At 40.7% G+C, this 18,585-nt stretch overlaps 1 protein-coding gene across 1 annotated transcript in view; it reads left to right on the forward strand.

The window, feature by feature from the left end:
- LOC143714789 (carbonic anhydrase 4-like) overlaps positions 1-15,765 on the forward strand; it is a 37,962-nt gene extending 22,197 nt beyond the window's left edge. Inside the window, exons 8-9 of the mRNA XM_077206228.1 lie at positions 15,034-15,221; positions 15,317-15,765. Of these exons, the coding sequence (XP_077062343.1) occupies positions 15,034-15,221; positions 15,317-15,508 (380 nt within the window). The 3' untranslated portion in view covers positions 15,509-15,765. The remainder of the gene's footprint in view (positions 1-15,033; positions 15,222-15,316) is intronic.
- Positions 15,766-18,585: the final 2,820 nt, after the last annotated feature.

Consider the following 18,585-nt stretch of genomic DNA (forward strand, 5'->3'; position numbering starts at 1 on the left):
ACTTTTGTGTATCTCATTTTGTTTAATTTAGCATGTTCACTATCACTAAGGTGGGATTCTTGTACATATGCTATCTGGACCTTGTCCCTTTTCAGTTGAGTTATGTTATGATGAGACATATATGGTGTGTATCTTTCTCTCTCTCTCTCTCTCTCTCTCTCTCTCTCTCTCTCTCTCTCTCTCTCTCTCTCTCTCTCTCTCTCTCTCTCTCTCTCTCTCTCTCTCTCTCTCTCTCTCTCTCTCTCTCTCTCTCTCTCTCTCTCTCTCTCTCTCTCTCTCTCACTCACTCACTCACTCACTCTGTCACTCCCGCAGGTTGCACCGCCCTAATTGACTATGTGCATGTTTACATATGCTACTTCCGGCTGCGAAACTGATAGGGGGTGTCTAGTTTCCGGTTGCCTGATGGACGACGTAGAGGATGTATATTTCTCCAGATGTCTTGGACATTTGCTGAATATTACAGTCGATGATGTTCATCGACTGGTTAGTGATTTTTCTCCAGCTCCCCAGAGCAAGAGAGAGAAGGGGTTTAAATATTACATCTCTCAGTATTTGCATAATTTTGAAGGTAAGTCACAACAACATCCATGCTACGTGCTCAAGCTATGCTATCTGGTAACTGTTATGTTATCTCTCTATAGATTATAAAAGTCGAAATCATGCGTTAGATAGTGCATTTTCCTGAACAGTTTGTGTTAGCCATTGTTTTGTTTATGATGTTCGGAGGCTATGTTGTTGACAACCACTCCTACACATGTCATACAGGGAGTAAAGGTATCCGACGTTGGTTAGTTCGTTATCAAGTTAGGGTGTTTTCAGACATATTTCTAGACAGGTCTCCCTTGCAAAATAGGTTCTAACCCCAGGGGCTTCTCCTGGTTAAAGGGTATAATATAATAATAATAATAATAATAATAATAATAATAATAATAATAAATAATTAGTAGCCTAAAAACTTCCGTCTAGTTGTCATGGATACGCAACGCTACACTCTGTAAAGCGACTGCTTCGGTGTGGTGACAAAAAGCAGATGTGAAACATTGTTTACTTTTCACAATGCAGCAGCGCCTGGCTCCACCCAAATATGTGTGAAAACTGTGTTGATTGACTTGACTATGAACAAACGAACATAGTTTTAGATAAATGTATTTAGATAGCTAAGCTTTAGATAGCTTGAGAACAATATGTTCCTATTACAGTTGCTAATTATTATTCTTACCAACTAACTTGCATGTTATTCTATTGCTAACTTGCTAATATTGTTATTTTTCTGCAGTGTCTGAGAAAGATCAGAGCCTCAGGAGGCTCAGGTGGTTGTCAGTGCTTCAGGTCCATGAGGAAAGCTGAGAAACCTCATAAGCTCAGAGTATGGTTACAGTCAGGAGCAGTGTGAAATTGTGTTCAGTGTACAAATACTAGTAGGCCTAATGTTGGGTAGGGTATTGTTAGGCTGTAGGGTATTGATGGACGTAGGGTATTGTTATTTTTTCTAGGATCATGTCAGGCTGTCATCATTTCAATGGGCTGTTCAGACAGGCTTTTTTTTTTTTTTTAAAGAAATTAGTAATACTGTCAAGGGATATGCATTGATTACATTAAATACAGTTATATGTTTTACTTAGGTTGTCCTAAAAGATTTGCAGCCTGTGCAACTTGGGCGCTTCTGCTGCACCTGCAAGGCTGGGAAAGCTTTATGCAACCATTGTGTAGCTCTTCTGTTTCAATCTGCACACTATTCGCAATTGAAACTCCAAGTTGTTCCCCAAATATTAAGCTGCACTGAAGGTGAACAACTGTGGCATAAGCCTAGAGTTATGGTGAGTTCAATCAATCAAACTTTATTTATAAAGCGCTTTTCATAAATACATCGTACCTGCTTTACAGTGGATTAAAAAAATCCTACTTGCCTACATTCTCTATTTATTTTAAACTATATTGACATAGGGGATAAAGCCGGGCCCTGTTGACAAGATGGCTGTGATCTCAGCCAAACCGAAAACAAGAAAGACCGCAGAGGGAGTGCGGTAAGTGCTCCATTTATGGGATTTCAGAAAACAACATTCTATTGGGCAATAGCATTTAAAACCAGTGGGGGGAAACTAAAAATTATTATTGTTACAAGGTAGGTTCTATGTGTTTTACTTCTAGTGAGTTATAGGTCCAACCAATTTCATAAATGAATGATACCACTTAAAATGTGTCAAATCCTTCTGCAGGTGTCTTTCAAGTTGGCCACAGAAGGCACACCTTAAATAATGAAATTCAATTTTATTATTAATTCTGATGACCTGTCACTGTACTGGTTATTGTATTCTATTTCCAGAATGCTCTTCCCCTCAAGCAAAATGTATTACTCTGTTGCAGATTTTTAGCGTGTGTGTGTGTGTTTTCTAACATACAGGAGTAAACTGTACAAAGGCCTTAATGGGGAACTTCCTGACCTCTCAGTTCTTCGGGTGTCTGAGGTTTTCAAAGATTTTGCTGATGCTGACCACCCTATGATCTGCAGCATGGGAATAAGTGAGGATATCCCACTTGTGGACTCACTGTTCGGCAAGGTGCAACATGGAAGTCCCCTTTCTTATCAGCAACCTGCCAAAGAGAAAGCAAAGACTCTCCATGATCCTCCACCTCCTCCATCATTGCCCTGCAAGGCTACAGACTTGAACCATCAGAGTGCATGTTTGTCTGTTTCCAAGAAGCAACAGCTGCACATGAAAAGTCAAGAGGTTACCCTGGAATTGGCCCAGAAGATTGAATGTGCTACGCAAGAGCAGAGTTTGTGTGCCCGATTGGTACAATGTACGGAAACCACGGGTGACTGCATCTCGTTTTAGAGAGATCTGCCATGTGGGCAAGGCCTCTGAAGAGGGACTTGCTGAACGCATTCTAAGAGGTACTCATCAGACAGGGCCTATGAAGAGGGGTTTGGAGTCGGAGGCAGATGCGATCTGGGAATATTGCCAGATAAAACGTGTGAACCACTACAATTGTGGGTTTGTGGTACAACCGGATGCACCATGGATTGGTGCCAAACCAGATGGGGTTGTTTTTGACCCCTTAGAGCAGCCTCAGTTTGGCCTTGTGGAAATAAAATGTCCAAACATTCCAAATTATGTAGACGCATCTTATCTCAAGGTCATAAATGGCTCATAGCAGCTCAAACCAACTCATGCCTATTATTGGCAAGTTCAGGGCCAACTACTTGTCACTGGAATGAGTTGGTGCGATTATGTCGTCTCCGCTCAAGATGATGTTGTCATACAAAGAATACAGAGGGATCAGAGTGTGATGGAAAAAATGAAGCGTGGGATAGATAAGTTCTACTTTCACGTGTACATGGACAAATACCTGGCAGTGGCGTAAATTGGTTGCTTGTCATTCCTGAGTTTTCGGCAAATTTTTACAGAAGACTCCTTTAAATCTGTTGTTATCTTGCATAATTACCTTGATCATTTCTCATATTATAAATGTTCATTTGTGCCTTTGTATGCATTGTTATTGAAGGGCAGTGACACTTTCATGTTAACCATTTATGAAATGGAAGTTCACTTGAAATCTATTATGTGTTTTTGCTTTCTGAAGAACAGAGAAATGGTCTTTGCATTTTTACAAAATCTATCAAAGCAAAATTTATTTATAAAGCACCTTATAACAACGCTCAGGTTGACCAAAGTGCTTTACAACTGTGAAACCCACAAAAACAGATAATACAGAACAATACAGAGCAAGAATCACATGTGTGTATATATATATATATATATATATATATATATATAAAAACACGTCAAAACCATATAACTAAATTATTAAAATATAAAACACCTTAAGATAAAATATGAAAGTGCTAAAAAAAATCAAAAAGCCAGTTTAAATAAATGGGTCTTCTAAAAAAAATCTATCACAGTCAACAGGAAGCACACAGAACAAAGCTGTAGACAACACTGTAAAAGTAAAGCAGTTTTATTCACAGAGTAACAGCAAATAATTTCCAAAACTGTATGAGTATTGTTAAACATCCTGTGATGTGTTACTGACCTTTATTTTGCCAGGAGAGTGTGGTGTCTAAGTTTATTATAGAATGGATTAGGAAATCCGGCCACCAGAAAATCAGACCATCCATTTCTTGACCAGGGGTCCTGACTGATAATTAGTGAGGAGACATGCAACAGTAAACAGTTGTTTTATATTCCCACAAATGGAGAGAGGGATGACCGTGTCAAAAAGTTTGTTCTCTTTGACCCTCCTAATGAGCCTCTCGACCTGGACTCTCAGACGTGCAATGGCCTGGGTTTTAAGGACGTCCACCTCTGACATTTGATCCTGTTTGGACATAAAAGCTGGGCGATGCACTTTCCCTGAAACTAGCTCATCTATCAGAAATCCCTTGTCTACCATAACTTCCATGTCGGGTGTTAGGAGGGAGGTGATGCCGGAGTGACGAAAAATCTCCTTGTCACTGATGGAGCCTTCAAAAAGTGCCGACACAAATGTCAATGCTCCATGGGGGGACATGCCAATAAGCGCTTTGAATGTACAGTGCGACTTGTATGTGGAAAATACCTCACTTTGGAGCAGAAGGGAGGTAGGGGTTTGGCACCTCATTTCTGTGCAGTCAAGGATGACCTGGGTGTTTTCATAAGTCCCATAGAAATCTGTGGGGCAGTTTGCTCTCACTGATCCGCTTGTCATCCATATCGAGAGAGATCCAAGTAAAGTATATAGAAAGTTGGACCACGTCACAACTATTCGACTCACTGTAGCTCTGTGGATGTTGAACTTGTGAGCAAGTTCCCTTTGTGTACGGCCGGTTGATAGATTATTAAGGAAGAGGAAGAGCTCATCAATTGGCAGCAATTTCTGGGGAAAATAGTTACCGTATTATTAATAGATAGAAACACTATACAACAAAGATAAAATACACAAACTAAGGTGATTAAAATATGCAGTGCATGTGGGGGTGTATGTAATCTAAAAATTGGAAACTTTAGTTGCTTGCACAGACAACAAGAGTGCCAGAGCAAGCAAAAAACAAAACACAGCTAACAGTGCAAAATGTGTAATTTACATGGACCAAGCTGGTAGTATATGTTTATTGTAGAACTTACTGTTGATCTGTTTATAGGGCTCTCAGTGGATGTACTGGTGGAAAGGTTCTTCTGACCACTGGTGACTCTCACCATTCTGCTCGTTGCCTCTTGGATTAGATTCCAAGAGGCCATGAAATGCTCATATGATGGAAATCTGCATACAAACAGCACATATCATATAGTTTTTCTATTGATGGCATTCAGATTACATCAAAACATCCTCAAGTTGTGAACATGGAATCTAGCGTTGTTTTCTCTAGATCTGTTAATTATATTTCCTTCATAATATTTTATTCTTCTTTACTGAAACACACAGTCAAAATCCACACACATCAGACACTCACCACACACGCATTGTATGGAAACACAAAAATCCAATCTAGCAAAACTATTATACAGCTATCGTGAAACTTTAAAGATAATCACATCACCGGCTGCTGATGATAAGTTTTTTATTGCTTCGTCAGCGGAGATGAGGCTGACGTTGTTGGAAGGGATAGATCTGTCTCGTGACATGCATGTATATATTCATAAAATATGTATTATTAACAGAACAAAGAAAAGAAAATACACCAAATGTGATGGTGTGAATTCTCTGTTTTCTTACCTGGTATAGTACAGAAAGTCATCAGGTGATGTGGCAAACCGCTGCAACCCAAATCTCTCCAAATGATGTGACTCGAGCTGCTTTGTGAGCTCCTCGATCTGCCTTGACATGTTCTCAAATTTCATCCGGTCGACCACGATGAAAGAGCTGCCTATGTAATCGTTGTCTTGCATCAGGGGTGTCGGAGCCAACTCAGCACAACCAGAGACAGGTGTGTTTTCATCCACCTCAGTCACCATGTCCACGGTGGAGTCATCCTCTGGAGCACGGTCCAAAGCCTGGATTGCTCGAGGGCGGCGCTCCCAAACTCCGGGTCGTTGTTTTTTTTTTAGTGTAATTATTCCAACCGAACAAGGATGGAACTGCCTTAGGTCGAAGACAACGCTTTCCAGAAGAAGATATTACTATCTCTTCTTGCTCAAAGTACCGACTGCACACTCTGGAGTTGGTGGTGGGGGTGAAACCTTCCCTTCTGATTTTAACAAGCCACTGGGCGCGTAAATTAAGTTCCTTTGGGAAACTATGGAAGCTGAAGGTTGTGTTGAATCTCCCCCCGGCGGTACATAGTGGCACGTAGCAATGGTGGTTATTACCACCGACTGCCCTTTGAAAAGTGAATTGGGTTTTTGTATGTTTTAGGTCCATTGCGAATGATTAAACTAACTTAACGCCGGTCCACTGATGTAAACAAGACGTCAACCGGAAACGAAGTACCAAATTTCCGCCCTCAAGCCGGAAGTTAGCATTTTTCTCGTGCACAGAGCGTTTTGAACGTGTCGGTAGTGTGCCCAGTGGTTGGTCAGGATGGAACTGCGCGTCTTTTAAAAAAGGAAGACCGGGAGGAAGAAATTAGGGCGGAAATATACAACTTGTCTGAGTGTTAGATTGAGTGTAAAAATAACATCCTATGACGGTTGTCCATACAAGGACTGATTTAATGTTGGTATAACGTTGTTTGAATGTGAGGGGAAAGAAATTTCCCCTTTGATAGTCGAATGGCCGAGTAGTGCACGTATTCTCAAGAAACAGTGCTAATCACACGTGAGAGACTAGCGAGGCCGCGTTTGTGGAAAACTACCGTGTGTCGCTTCTCTTACCGAACCTACAGAAGACATCCCAGATAGCGCCCTGAGATACCAGGAATTCTCAGTGGTTCCTCTGGCAACGCTGGACGAGTTCGCCGATCTGCAGTCAGTTCATCACGGACCGTAATCCCTTTGTTGAAAGTGCGTCGTATGAAAACCCGCTCTAACTAACACAGTGGTAAGACAGCAGTTTATTTTGTTTGCTCATTGAGCGAAGCGGGAATCTGTTTTGTGCCTCAACGAACCCCAGCATCGTATCAGGCCTGCAACAGGGTATTTATTTCATTTGTTGAAATTTTGAACTCTTACACCCGGGTGTTTTTGATAACTGCGGTGAGAGGTTTATGTTAACAGTACCCTTTGTGTTGAGACAACAAAGACTTGTTGGACTTGAGTATTGAAAGGGTATTTTGTGTATTTACTGTCCATCTTATGTTATATTGATAAAGCACAAGAGTGATATATTATTCTCTAGGGAATATTAATAAAGTGTTGTATCAGTGAATTGTTGATTTGAGTTTGAAAGGAGAATATATTCTCTTATTGTAAAATTGTAAAGGGTTAACTTTTATTTTATTTTCTATTGCTATTTGAATTTTATTATTTTATTTGAGTAAACTTCTAAAAGTTTATATTTCACTTACAAGACTTTGTGGTTATTTTAGTCTGTTAATAGGCACACCAATATTGAGATAAGGGTTTATTGAAATCAAGTTAATAATATTCAGAGGCTATTTAGAGAGATCTAACAATAAACTAACCCAGGGCCCCTCCCGCTTAAATCTCAGGGAGAGGGTGCTACATAAATGGAGGCACCGCTGTGATATATAGCTCTCCCTGATATTATTTAGCTTTAACAGTGAAAAAGATAACCCTTGATTTTTTTTAAATTGAAAAAAAAAAAAAAAAAACACAAAATGCAGCAGTTTAGAGAAGAGCTTAGGGGCTGGTGCAGGGGAGAAGCATTGAACAAAGACCATGCATTATTGGTTATTATACCTGAAGATCTGGAAATAGCGCAGGTCGAAGAAACAATGCAGTCAATCAAGTGTCTGGGCCGTGTACGAGTAAGAGGTAGGATGTTCAGACATAATCCTAAGTGTTTTCTTGTTCTCTGTGAGAGTAAAGAGAAAATTGATCCAAAATTACTACCCCCTGAAGTCTTACCTGTTTCTGGAGCAGAACCTTGGAAAATTGTTACCTCAAGCTGAGGTGATGCTAGTTCTGAGGACTTTGCTAGAAAGGTGCACACCCTACTCGAGAGTGAAGGGAGAAAAGTTGAGGATATTAAAGCCTTGTTTTCATCCTCTGCGTCCGAAAAATCTTCGCCTAATGCTATTATCCGTGCTGTTGGAGATCTGTTAGAAAAGACTGGAAAGACTTCAAGTGAAATAGGAGGTTAATATAGACGGTTGAGGATGTTCTCTGGAGCAATACCTACCCCTGCAGGTGAGGGACCGTTTGAACACTGGATGGAACAAGCATGTTTGATGGTGGAAGAAAGTGAGTGTCCCTCCAAAGAGTCTCCTTCATTACTTAAGGATACTGGAACGTGCCTTAAACAAAGTGGTTCAAAGGGGTGGGATGACCAGCGGACTTGCGAGATAGAGTACGTGTGGAGCAATTGCTGAGAGGTACCGTTGGTGCTGACATGATGATGCTGCATTTGAGACTTCGAGAAAGAAAGACAAAACCTCCTAATTTTCTTGAGCTGTTAAGTGAAATCCGGGCTCAAGAAGAATATGAAGCTCCTTGTGATGATTCTGCCATCATTTCTTTTGATTTCTCTGGTCTTGTGGCAGAATCATGACAGACCCATGTTTTGTGTACAAGCACATGGCCTTTTGCTTGGGCCATTGTCTAGTCAGTTTCACCTGTCCTCGTCATTAGTGTTCCCTATTTAATCCCCTTGTGTTTGCTGTCCTGTGTCGGTTCATTGTGTCAAACAATGTGTGTATCATTCTCCGTGCTTATCTTACCTGTGAGTACTTTGTGGAAGGCCGTGTCGTTGTGAAGATTTTATTAGTAGTATTGTTTGTTTTCGTATAGTCATAGTCTAGTCTTGTCAGTCTAAGTTTCCCTGCCCTGTCCGTATTTTGCCCCCTCGTGGGTTTTGTTTTCTTGTTTGCTACCTATAAACCTTTTGTTCATTGCACTCTGTCTGCATTTGGGTTCATCTCCTGCATCCACATAACAGTTTGGATACAGATGGTAAGCATAAAGAGATTCAAACTCTGAAAGCTGAGATCAAAGAGTAAAAGTCTCAGTTTGCCACAATGGTAACTCAGTCACAACCTGAGGTCGATCACAAACCAACCTCCAGTCTTAAAACAAATAGCAGTGACATTCAATAGGAAGGAGAAATTGCTGTTCTTAGGAAGCAAGTGAAGAGCCTACAACGGAAAGTCACAGGGAAAAACTGTCACCAAGATGGAGTTTCTGCTCTCACTCTGAATGCTAGTGCTCCAAAGAAACCCCTGGTAAGTCCAAGAAAGCAGTACATTTTTGCTACAACTGTGGAGAGGAAGGGCATATTGCCCCACAATGTCAAAATCCTGAGAGTAAGGATAAAGTCATTCAAAAATTGATTCGGTCAAACAGAAAAATGAAATGGGGACAAAAAGAAATGCCCTCAGAAACAGAAAAGAGTAATACCTCCTGTTCAGCGAAAAAGAGTGCTGTTAGTTCAGTTGGTGGAAGGCAAATTCCAGAAGGACTGATTGGACCCCCCTCTACTGTACAGTTGCGTGTAAATGGACAGCCATGCTCTGCTTTATTGGACAGTGGGTCCCAAGTGACCATAATCTTTGAGAAGTGGTACAGAAAATATCTACCTGAGGTTCCAATCCATCCTGTGTCTGGGTTGGCTGTATGGGGTTTAAGTGACTCCAGTTATCTGTATATAGGGTATGTAGTAGTGAACATTGAATTCCTAAAGAAAGCCACGGGTGGCTCAGAAAGTCTTTCAGTTCTGGCACTGATTTGCCCTGGTCCTACAAGCCCTAACCAGACTGCTGTGATCATTGGCACCAACGCCAGTCTGTACGGGGACAGATATTCCACATATCTTGGGTATTAAAATTGAGCCCACCTTAGAGAAGGAAATTTCATCTTGTTCGATCGCTATTATACCTTTTGTCATCGATGATGCTATTGGATGTGTGAAGTGGCCAGGTCCGGAACCCCTGAGTCTCTCGCCCCGAGGTGAGTGGTGCGCAAATTGTGAGGTGGAAATGGCAGAGCCTCTTGAGAAAACAGTACTGATGTTAGATGCTTCTTCTGTGACTTCGCTTCCGGCTGTAGTGTTAGTACAAACCGTCATAGTGCCAAGTGAGGCAATGGAAAACAGTCAGTTACTGGTGCCCTTGCAAAACCAATGAATGAAAGAAGTGACCATTCCGGTAGGGACTGTTCTTGGCCATTTGTACTTAGCAGACCCGGTTAGCCCTTCTCCTGTGAGTGAAACTGTTGATGAGATGATTGATCCAAAACTGTTCAACTTTGGGGATTCACCCATTCCAGAAAAATGGAGGGAGAGACTGCAACAAAAGTTGAGCAAAAGAAGTATTCTCGCTTCACGAGTGGGATGTAGGACACGCTAAGGGAGTAGAGCATAACATACGGCTTTCCGATTCAAGACCCTTTCGAGAGCGCTCTAGGCGCCTAGCACCCGCAGATATAGACGATGTGAGGAAACGTCTCCAAGACCTCTTGACTGTTGGTATTATTAAAGAGTCACGCAGCCCATATGCATCCCCAATCGTGATTGCAAGGAAAAAGAATGGATCCATCTGTATGTGTATTGATTATCGAACCCTGAACGCAAGAACTGTTCCCGACCAATACGCAACACCCACAATTGACGATGCACTGGATTGTCTAGCAGGTAGTCAGTGGTTTTCTGTTATCGATTTAAGAAGTGGCTATAATCAGATAGACATGGCAGAAGCCGACAAGGAAAAAAATGCTTTTATCTACCCATTAGGATTTTTCTAATTCGAGAGGATGCCACAAGGGGTCACTGGAGTGCCAGCGACATTACAGAGACTAATGGAGAGAGTTGTCGGGGACATGAACCTACTCCAAGTCTTGGTGTATCTAGATGATTTAATAGTCTTTGGAAGGACTCTGGAGGAGCATGTAAGAACTGATTTACCTGTTAAAATAAAACTCACCCTGCAATAAAGCCATAAAACGCACCCTGGACAGAAGATCGCAAAGACAGAGCAACAGGACATTGTCCTGTCCAAACATTTGCCCCTTATCTCTGTATCCCCCCTCTCCCCCAGTCAAGTCACCAAAAGTTCACTAAGAATGCCTATATATCACGTATTATGTATCTTGTGAATCTATTGTTTTTCCTTTTTCATATTTGGGTTCATTTTAAATGTCTCATTTCATTGCAGTTTCTCATTTCATTGCAGTCATTGATATTATAAGAAACATTGAGAACTTAAGAGAATCCTGTTCTCCTCCATTTATGATGTCTTTCAAGATATCTCCCCTCTCCCCGAGACCAGGTGCTACCCCCTTGGGTACTGGAATTGACCCAAAGCAAACTCTGAAAGATGTTGGTACAACCCTTTTGTTCTGGTCTGGGTATTTAAGGCTAGGTAACAGAGCAGTCTGGGGGAAACTTTAACCAGGAAAACCCCCATGCAGTGCTGTGTCAGTGGCTTCTCGAGTCTTGGACTCAGTCTACACTCACACACCACTGTGTGTCTCTGTCAGGAATGCATTTCTTACTCTTAGAGTCATCTTTGAGCAATTTATGTTATGTATTTATTATTTCTGAATTGGCTTTTAATCATTTACTTGTGGAATTAGCATGATACATTTTTCCTGACAAAAATAAATGTTACCCTTGATTTATTCTGCATTCTTCTGAATCATTGTTTCTAAAATTATGAGGAGGCTGATGCTACCGCAGATCTCTGTCCAGGATAGGTCAAACTAAAGGCGCATATGAACGGAGCAGTAGGCACGTCATCTAAAGACCTTTTGATTACTGTCTATCACTGACTTGGCAAGTTGTACGGAAGTCGCTAAATAAACCACACTTTTATTTATGAGTAAGCAGTAGGCGACCGACTTAAGAGGTATTAGCAAACCCTGCACCCTCTGACCAAGATCAGACTGGCGGGCTGGGTCCGTGAGATCCACGTAAACCCGGGGCATGTGACTCTGTGCGGCATCGGGTCCCTTAATGAATAAATATATTGAAATTATGGAATGCCCAGAATAATCAAAGATCTACATTAACTCATAATCAATATTTATGATTATTTCCTAAGAAGAAATACAATCTAAGTTTGATTAGCATTCGAAATTGGAGTCAGATTAAGCATAAAGCTAAAGTAATATTGAAACGAAATTCTAATAAATTAAGTGAACTTCACTAGAACGCTGAAAAGACCTACAGGCATTATCCCTTTGCCTATACCATTGAATTCCGTCGTTGGGCCAATGGGTGGCCCTTACAAGCATGAGGAGAGCTCATGAAAGTACTGGATCACCTGGAGGAGGCTGGGTTAAAGGTGTCCATTGACAAATGTCATTTTTGCTAGAACCGAGTGAAGTATGTTGGACACATAGTATCCAATGAAGGGATAGCAACAGATCCTGATAAAATTGAGGCTGTGATCAGTTGGCCCCAACCATCGGACCTGAAATCCCTGCGATCCTTTTTAGGATTCTGTGGATACTATTGTCGGTTCATTGCTAATTACTCTCCCATTGTTAGGCCATTGACTGAGCTTACTAAGGGCTATGCGCCGACACAACAAGGAAAGCAGGCAGGCAAAGAAAAGAGCATTACCTGCTTCAAGGAATTCGAGCCCTTTGGAGATCGATGGGATGAATCCTGCACATCCGCTTTTCAGCAGATAATTCATTGCTTAATCCATGCTCCAGTTTTAGCCTTTGCAGATCCCAGTAAGCCCTACATCCTCCATGTGGATGCTAGCTTGAAGGGCCTTGGGGCTGTGTTATATCAAGAGCACCTGGAGGGATTGCGGCCAGTGGCTTTCGCAAGCCGAAAATTGAGACTAGCAGAGCAAAGGTACCCCATTCATCAGCTGGAATTTCTTTCATTGAAATGGGCAGTCATGGACAAGTTCCACGACTACTTGTATGGGGCTAAGTTTCATGTCAGAACCGACAACAACCCACTCACATATGTGTTGACATCTGCTAAGCTGAATGCAACAGGCCACAGGAGGCTAGCAGCTCTTGCTACGTATGATTTTAGCATTCAGTATAGACCTGGAAAGAACAACACAGATGCTGATTTGTTGTCCAGGAGATTCGTGGATGAGGATGAAGCTAATAAGTGGAGGGACATACCTATGTCTGGTGTAAAGTCCATATGTCAGAGAGTGAGTTCTCAGGTGTCCTTGGAAGCCAATCCCAGATACGTGGAACAGCTAGGAGCCCCTCCAGAGTCCATACCAGAAGCTTATGCCTATCCCACCAGGTTGGAGCTTAATTCTTTACAGTTGCTGTCTCAACCGGAGTTGATTAAAGCTCAGAACGAAGATCTGACTGTGAGACAGGCGATAACTGCTCTGAAGGAACGAAAATGATCATATGATCATATGATCTTGAACTTCAAACTCTCTTTGGGTATGTACTTTGATTAACGATATGTATTGGAAATATTATCTCAGTTTGATAGTCTTCACTGATACAGAATTAGTAATTGAGTCTTGTGTTAAGTGCAACATCAGACATTATCAGAGCCCAAAGTCGTGTAGTATTTTTTCTTGATTAGCCAAAGTTACGAACGTGGTGTGTTTGTGGTCTTGCCACTTGATAATGTTTGTTTTGTTAATTACCTAATTCTGAATTTACTACTTGTTTACTACTATTCGTTGCTGGTTTGTGCCACTTTCTAATTCTGTCGATTGATGTTCTTACAGAAATTTTCAAACATCTACAGTTATATCTTCATTGTTAGTTAGGTCAAGAGTGATCGCCACTTTTTGTATTTTTGGTTTTAGTTAAAGGTATAGCGGAGGATTTTCTTTTTCCGGGTGGGTAGCCTATACTATTGGTCCACCTAAGTGTCAATCATTCTGGTGATATGGTACGTGCTCGTCCCTATGTAGTTTTCGCTTTCTGCGCATGCGCACTTTCAGGTGTATTATGTGTGATGAGTTACGGTTTCAGCCATTCCTTTGAAAATGGCTGAGGGTCGAAAGAGAAAAAATGTATACGAAGTGTATGATAAGAAGAGAAAGGCCGCAGAATATAGAAACAAGACAAGAGTGATTTTGGGTGAATATTTCACATGCTGGCGTGCGCTAAAAGCACAGGTTAGGCTTCCCACTGATGCCGCAGTCGCGAAGATTCTACTAGACAGGTAAAGTTTGTCATACTATTTGGAGAAATCCGTTTAAAATCACTGTTAGTAAAAGTTAATGTAAGCTATGATTAGCGATGCTAGCCCTGGCACAAGTCATGCACCGCGCAGACACGGTAAACATCTCAATTTGTCTAAAGTAGCCTTATGACCAAATGGTAAATGGTATCACGCTGAAATATTCTAAACCTTGTGTGTTCATTTTCGATAATTACAATGTGTTCACCATAGTATTTATTACACAAATGCAACAAGCTACTTCTCCATTGCAAATCATGTCTTGAGTCCTCGAATAGGCGTTCCCTCTCGGGAGCAAATAGACAGAGTGTTGCGAATATGTGCATTTTTTAAAAAAAATGGAGAGGGCGGGTCTTCTCTAAAATTCGGAAAGATCCTCCGCTATACCTTTAATGTAAAGCGTTGAATACGCTGAAGATTTTGTTTCTACAACCTTTAGTTAGTTTTGTGTTTTTTGGGTTATCAGTTACAGGAATCGTTTTTTAAAAGTTATCTCCTCATCAATTTGGTGACACTAGTTTTTTTATGTTTGTATTCTATTTTATTCATATTTTGTGTAACTTGTTCGCTTTTTTCTGATAAATTGTACTCCGTACTGTATGTTCTTCTATTTTATCGGTTGTTTCTGTTTATTGCATATCCTGCAGCAATTAAATTTCACTTAAATGTTATGCAATTATACCTATAGCATCAAGCACGTAACAGAATCTTTTTATCAGCATGAAGAGTCTTGCAATTCATACCATTAAAAAACGTGCTATATTTTGTTAATTTCTCTTAACTGTTATGATTTAACAACAAATCAGCACAAACCTGAAGACGGCCAAGTAGTTTCCTTACACCCTCTTGACGTTTTTGTGTATTTAGGTAATGCAACATCAGACATCATGAATCAAATCACAATGGACAGCCTGCTTGAAGGCGTGAACAGGACTAAATATTACCGGTACCAAGGCTCTCTTACCACACCTAACTGCAATGAAGTTGTGATTTGGACTGTATTCAAAGATCCCTTCAAAGCCAGTCAGGACTTGATAAGTGAAGGCAACTCTGTAGTAGAGTAATTCATAAACATCATGGATGGTAACATTCTTCATATTCTGAGGTAAAAACCTTAAAGTCACTCAGTTGAATTTATTCCTCCAAACAGATCAACCGCTTCAGCACAACTACCTTTTTCAAATCAAGTCCTTTAGTTCTGATGACCAACAACTTCAGAGGAGTTCAGCCCTTGAATGGCAGAGTTGTGACATCACAGCCCTCCTCAGCATCTTCATCTGCTGCCACATCCACTATATCTATCATCACAGTTCTTCTCTTGTCAAGTTTGTGTTGGCTGTAAAACATACATTTGTGTTTTTGTGCACACCAATATGACCTTGTTTAATTCAATTGATTTCTCTTGTGCATTATGTGTCAGCCTTATTGATCATGGTTGATGTTTTCTGTCATACTTTAATATTGTCACTTGTATCATCTTATCTTGATTATACTTGGCTGTTCGTAATTCTACCTATTGTGTTTTTAAACACACAATTTGCTATCTGTCACAATAACATGAGGCCTAGAGTTAGGATATACATTTTTTAAATCTAAAATAGACTGTTTTATATGAAACTGATGGTATAATTATATTCCACCTTAGAAGATTCTGTAGTACAACCCCAAATCAGAAAAAGTTGGGACATTTTGTAAAATGCAATAAAATCAAGAATCTGTGATTTGTTAATTCTATTTAAACTTTTTTTAACTGAAAACAGTACAAAGAAAAGTTTTCCAATGTTTTCACTGACCAAAATAATTGTATTTTGTAAATATGAACAAATTTTGATTTTGATGGCTGCAACACACCCAAAAAAAGTTGGGACAGAGACAAAATAAAAGTGAAAAGATTATCCAAATTAGATTATCCCACTCTTTTGAAACAGTCCACAATGAGCAGGTGAATTGGTAATAGTTGAGGGTATTGTGTTTGGGTGTAAAAGTGCTTCTCAGTCTTTTTAAGCAAAGATGGGTCATGGCTCATAACTTTGTGCCAAATATCATGAGAGAATTGTCAAACAATTAAAGAAATCACATTTCTCAATGCAAGATTGCAAAGAATTTACGTATTTTATCATCTTCCATACATAATATTGCCACAAGATTCAGGGAATCCAGAGAAATCTCAGTCTGTGTTGGGTAAGGCAGTAGACCTCTGTTGAATGTGCGTGACCTTTGAGCCCTCAGATGGCATTGCACAAGATACCATCATGCTAATCTGTTAAATACAGCCACATGTGCTCAGGAGTAATTTGGAAAACCGTTTTCACTGAACACAGTCTGATGCTGCATCAAGAAATGCCACTTGAATCTCTGTTACGCAAGGAGAAAGCTTTACATCAGTTCTGTGTGGAGATGCCGGCGAGTTCTCTGGGCCTGAGCTCATCTCAGATGGTCTAGAAGACAGTGGAAATGTGTGCTGTGGTCAGATGAGTCCATATTTCAGCTTGTTTTTCGAAAAAAATGGCCACTGAGTTCTCAGTCCCAAAGACAAATGGACCAACCAGACTTTCACCAGCAACAGGTGCAAAAGCAAACATCTATGCTGGTATTGAGGTGCATCATTGCAAACGGTATGGGTAACTTGCATTATTGTGAAGGTGACATTGACATGGAGGCATGTATTTGAATGACATGGAGGCATGTATCAGAATGTCTACTGTCTAACCATCCATCAGAAATCTGCTGTATTTACAATAATGCTCTGTCTCAAATACTTGATATGCATGCCCCTGTTAAAACTAGACTGGTTCCATCTACTCGTGCCTCACCCTGGTTCACTCCTGAACTTCGGATGATGAAAACTAAGGGTCGCCGTCTAGAAAGACTGTTACAGGAAAACTGGACTCATTGTGCACTCTTTAGCTTTTAAAGAACACCTGCTCAACTACCGGACCGTCCTTAACAATGCAAGATCCACTTATTTCTCCTCCACTATTAGAAATTCCTCGTGCAGACCCAAATCACTCTTTGCTATGGTTAACAAACTAACAAATCCACCACAACATGTTATGTCAGGCTCTGTGGAGCTTGTAAATCGCTTCTCTAAATTCTTTTCAGACAAATTGATGTCTATCACTTCTTCCATCACCAAAAACAAGCATACAAGCGACTCAAACTTAATGATAACTGGACCAGCCCACTTGTCAAACCCTCTCTCTACTTTTACTCTGACTACTCCTGTTGCCATAAGTGACCTAATTGTGAAGTCAAATTCTACATCCTGCCGGCTCGATCCTACACCTACTGTTCTACTTAAGAAGTGCGTCCTCGAGGTCGCACCATTCATAACTCACATGATAAACTGTAGTTTAGCCCGTGCCATTGTCCCAGCGGAATTAAAAACCGCTGCAGTGACTCCCATTCTTAAAAAACCTGGCCTTGATCACCTAGACATGGACAATTACAGACCGATATCAAACCTAACATTCTTAAGCAAAATCCTTGAAAAGGTTGTTGCTTCTCAATTACGCTCTTATTTGGATATGAATGGTCTTTTTGAACCTTTTCAGTCGGGTTTTCGCCCATCTCACAGCACTGAAACTGCTCTTCTGCGTGTGGTTAACGACATTCTCTCATCGATGGATTCAGGGTTAATAAACATCTTGATGCTCCTTGATCTAAGCGCCGCTTTTGACACAGTCTGCCATGAATTGCTTATTTCTCGGCTTTCTGATATTGGTATCACTGGTTCCGCTCTTTCCTGGCTTATTTCCTATATCACTGACAGAAGGTATTATATCACCATACAAGGTCATAATTCTGCCACCAATTTACTTACACGGGGCGTTCCTCAAGGTTCGGTTCTTGGTCCACTCTTGTTTATCATCTACATACACCCACTTGGTAGCATCATACGCAGGCATGGACTACAATTCCATTGCTATGCAGATGACATCCAAATTTACCTCACCACCAGCTCCGATAGACCATCCCTGCCTGACTCACTCACTGCATGCATCAGGGACATAAAGCATTGGATGTCCCTTAACTTCCTCAAATTAAATGATAATAAAACTGAGATATTAGTGATTGGTTCTCCAGTTTCAGTCAAAAGGATGGACCAGTCCTTCTATATTGATGGTTTCCATATAAAGCCTTCATCACTGACTCGCAACCTTGGTGTCTTATTTGACTCAACTCTGTATTTTGGCTCTCATATTTCTTCCATTGTTAAAAACTCTTTCTTTCATCTTCGAAATATTGCTCGTCTAAGACCATCTCTCACTTTAGCTGACGCCGAACTCTTAATTCATTCATCAATCACATCACGTCTGGATTATTGCAATGCTTTATTTCTTGGCCTTCCCAAAAAACGTATTGCAAGATTGCAGTACGTCCAAAACTCAGCAGCAAGAGTTCTCACCTCCACCAGGC

Source organism: Siphateles boraxobius, unplaced genomic scaffold (genome assembly GCF_051911475.1).
Source record: "Siphateles boraxobius isolate OS27281-9 unplaced genomic scaffold, OSU_SipBor_1 55, whole genome shotgun sequence".
Lineage (NCBI taxonomy): Eukaryota > Metazoa > Chordata > Actinopteri > Cypriniformes > Leuciscidae > Siphateles > Siphateles boraxobius.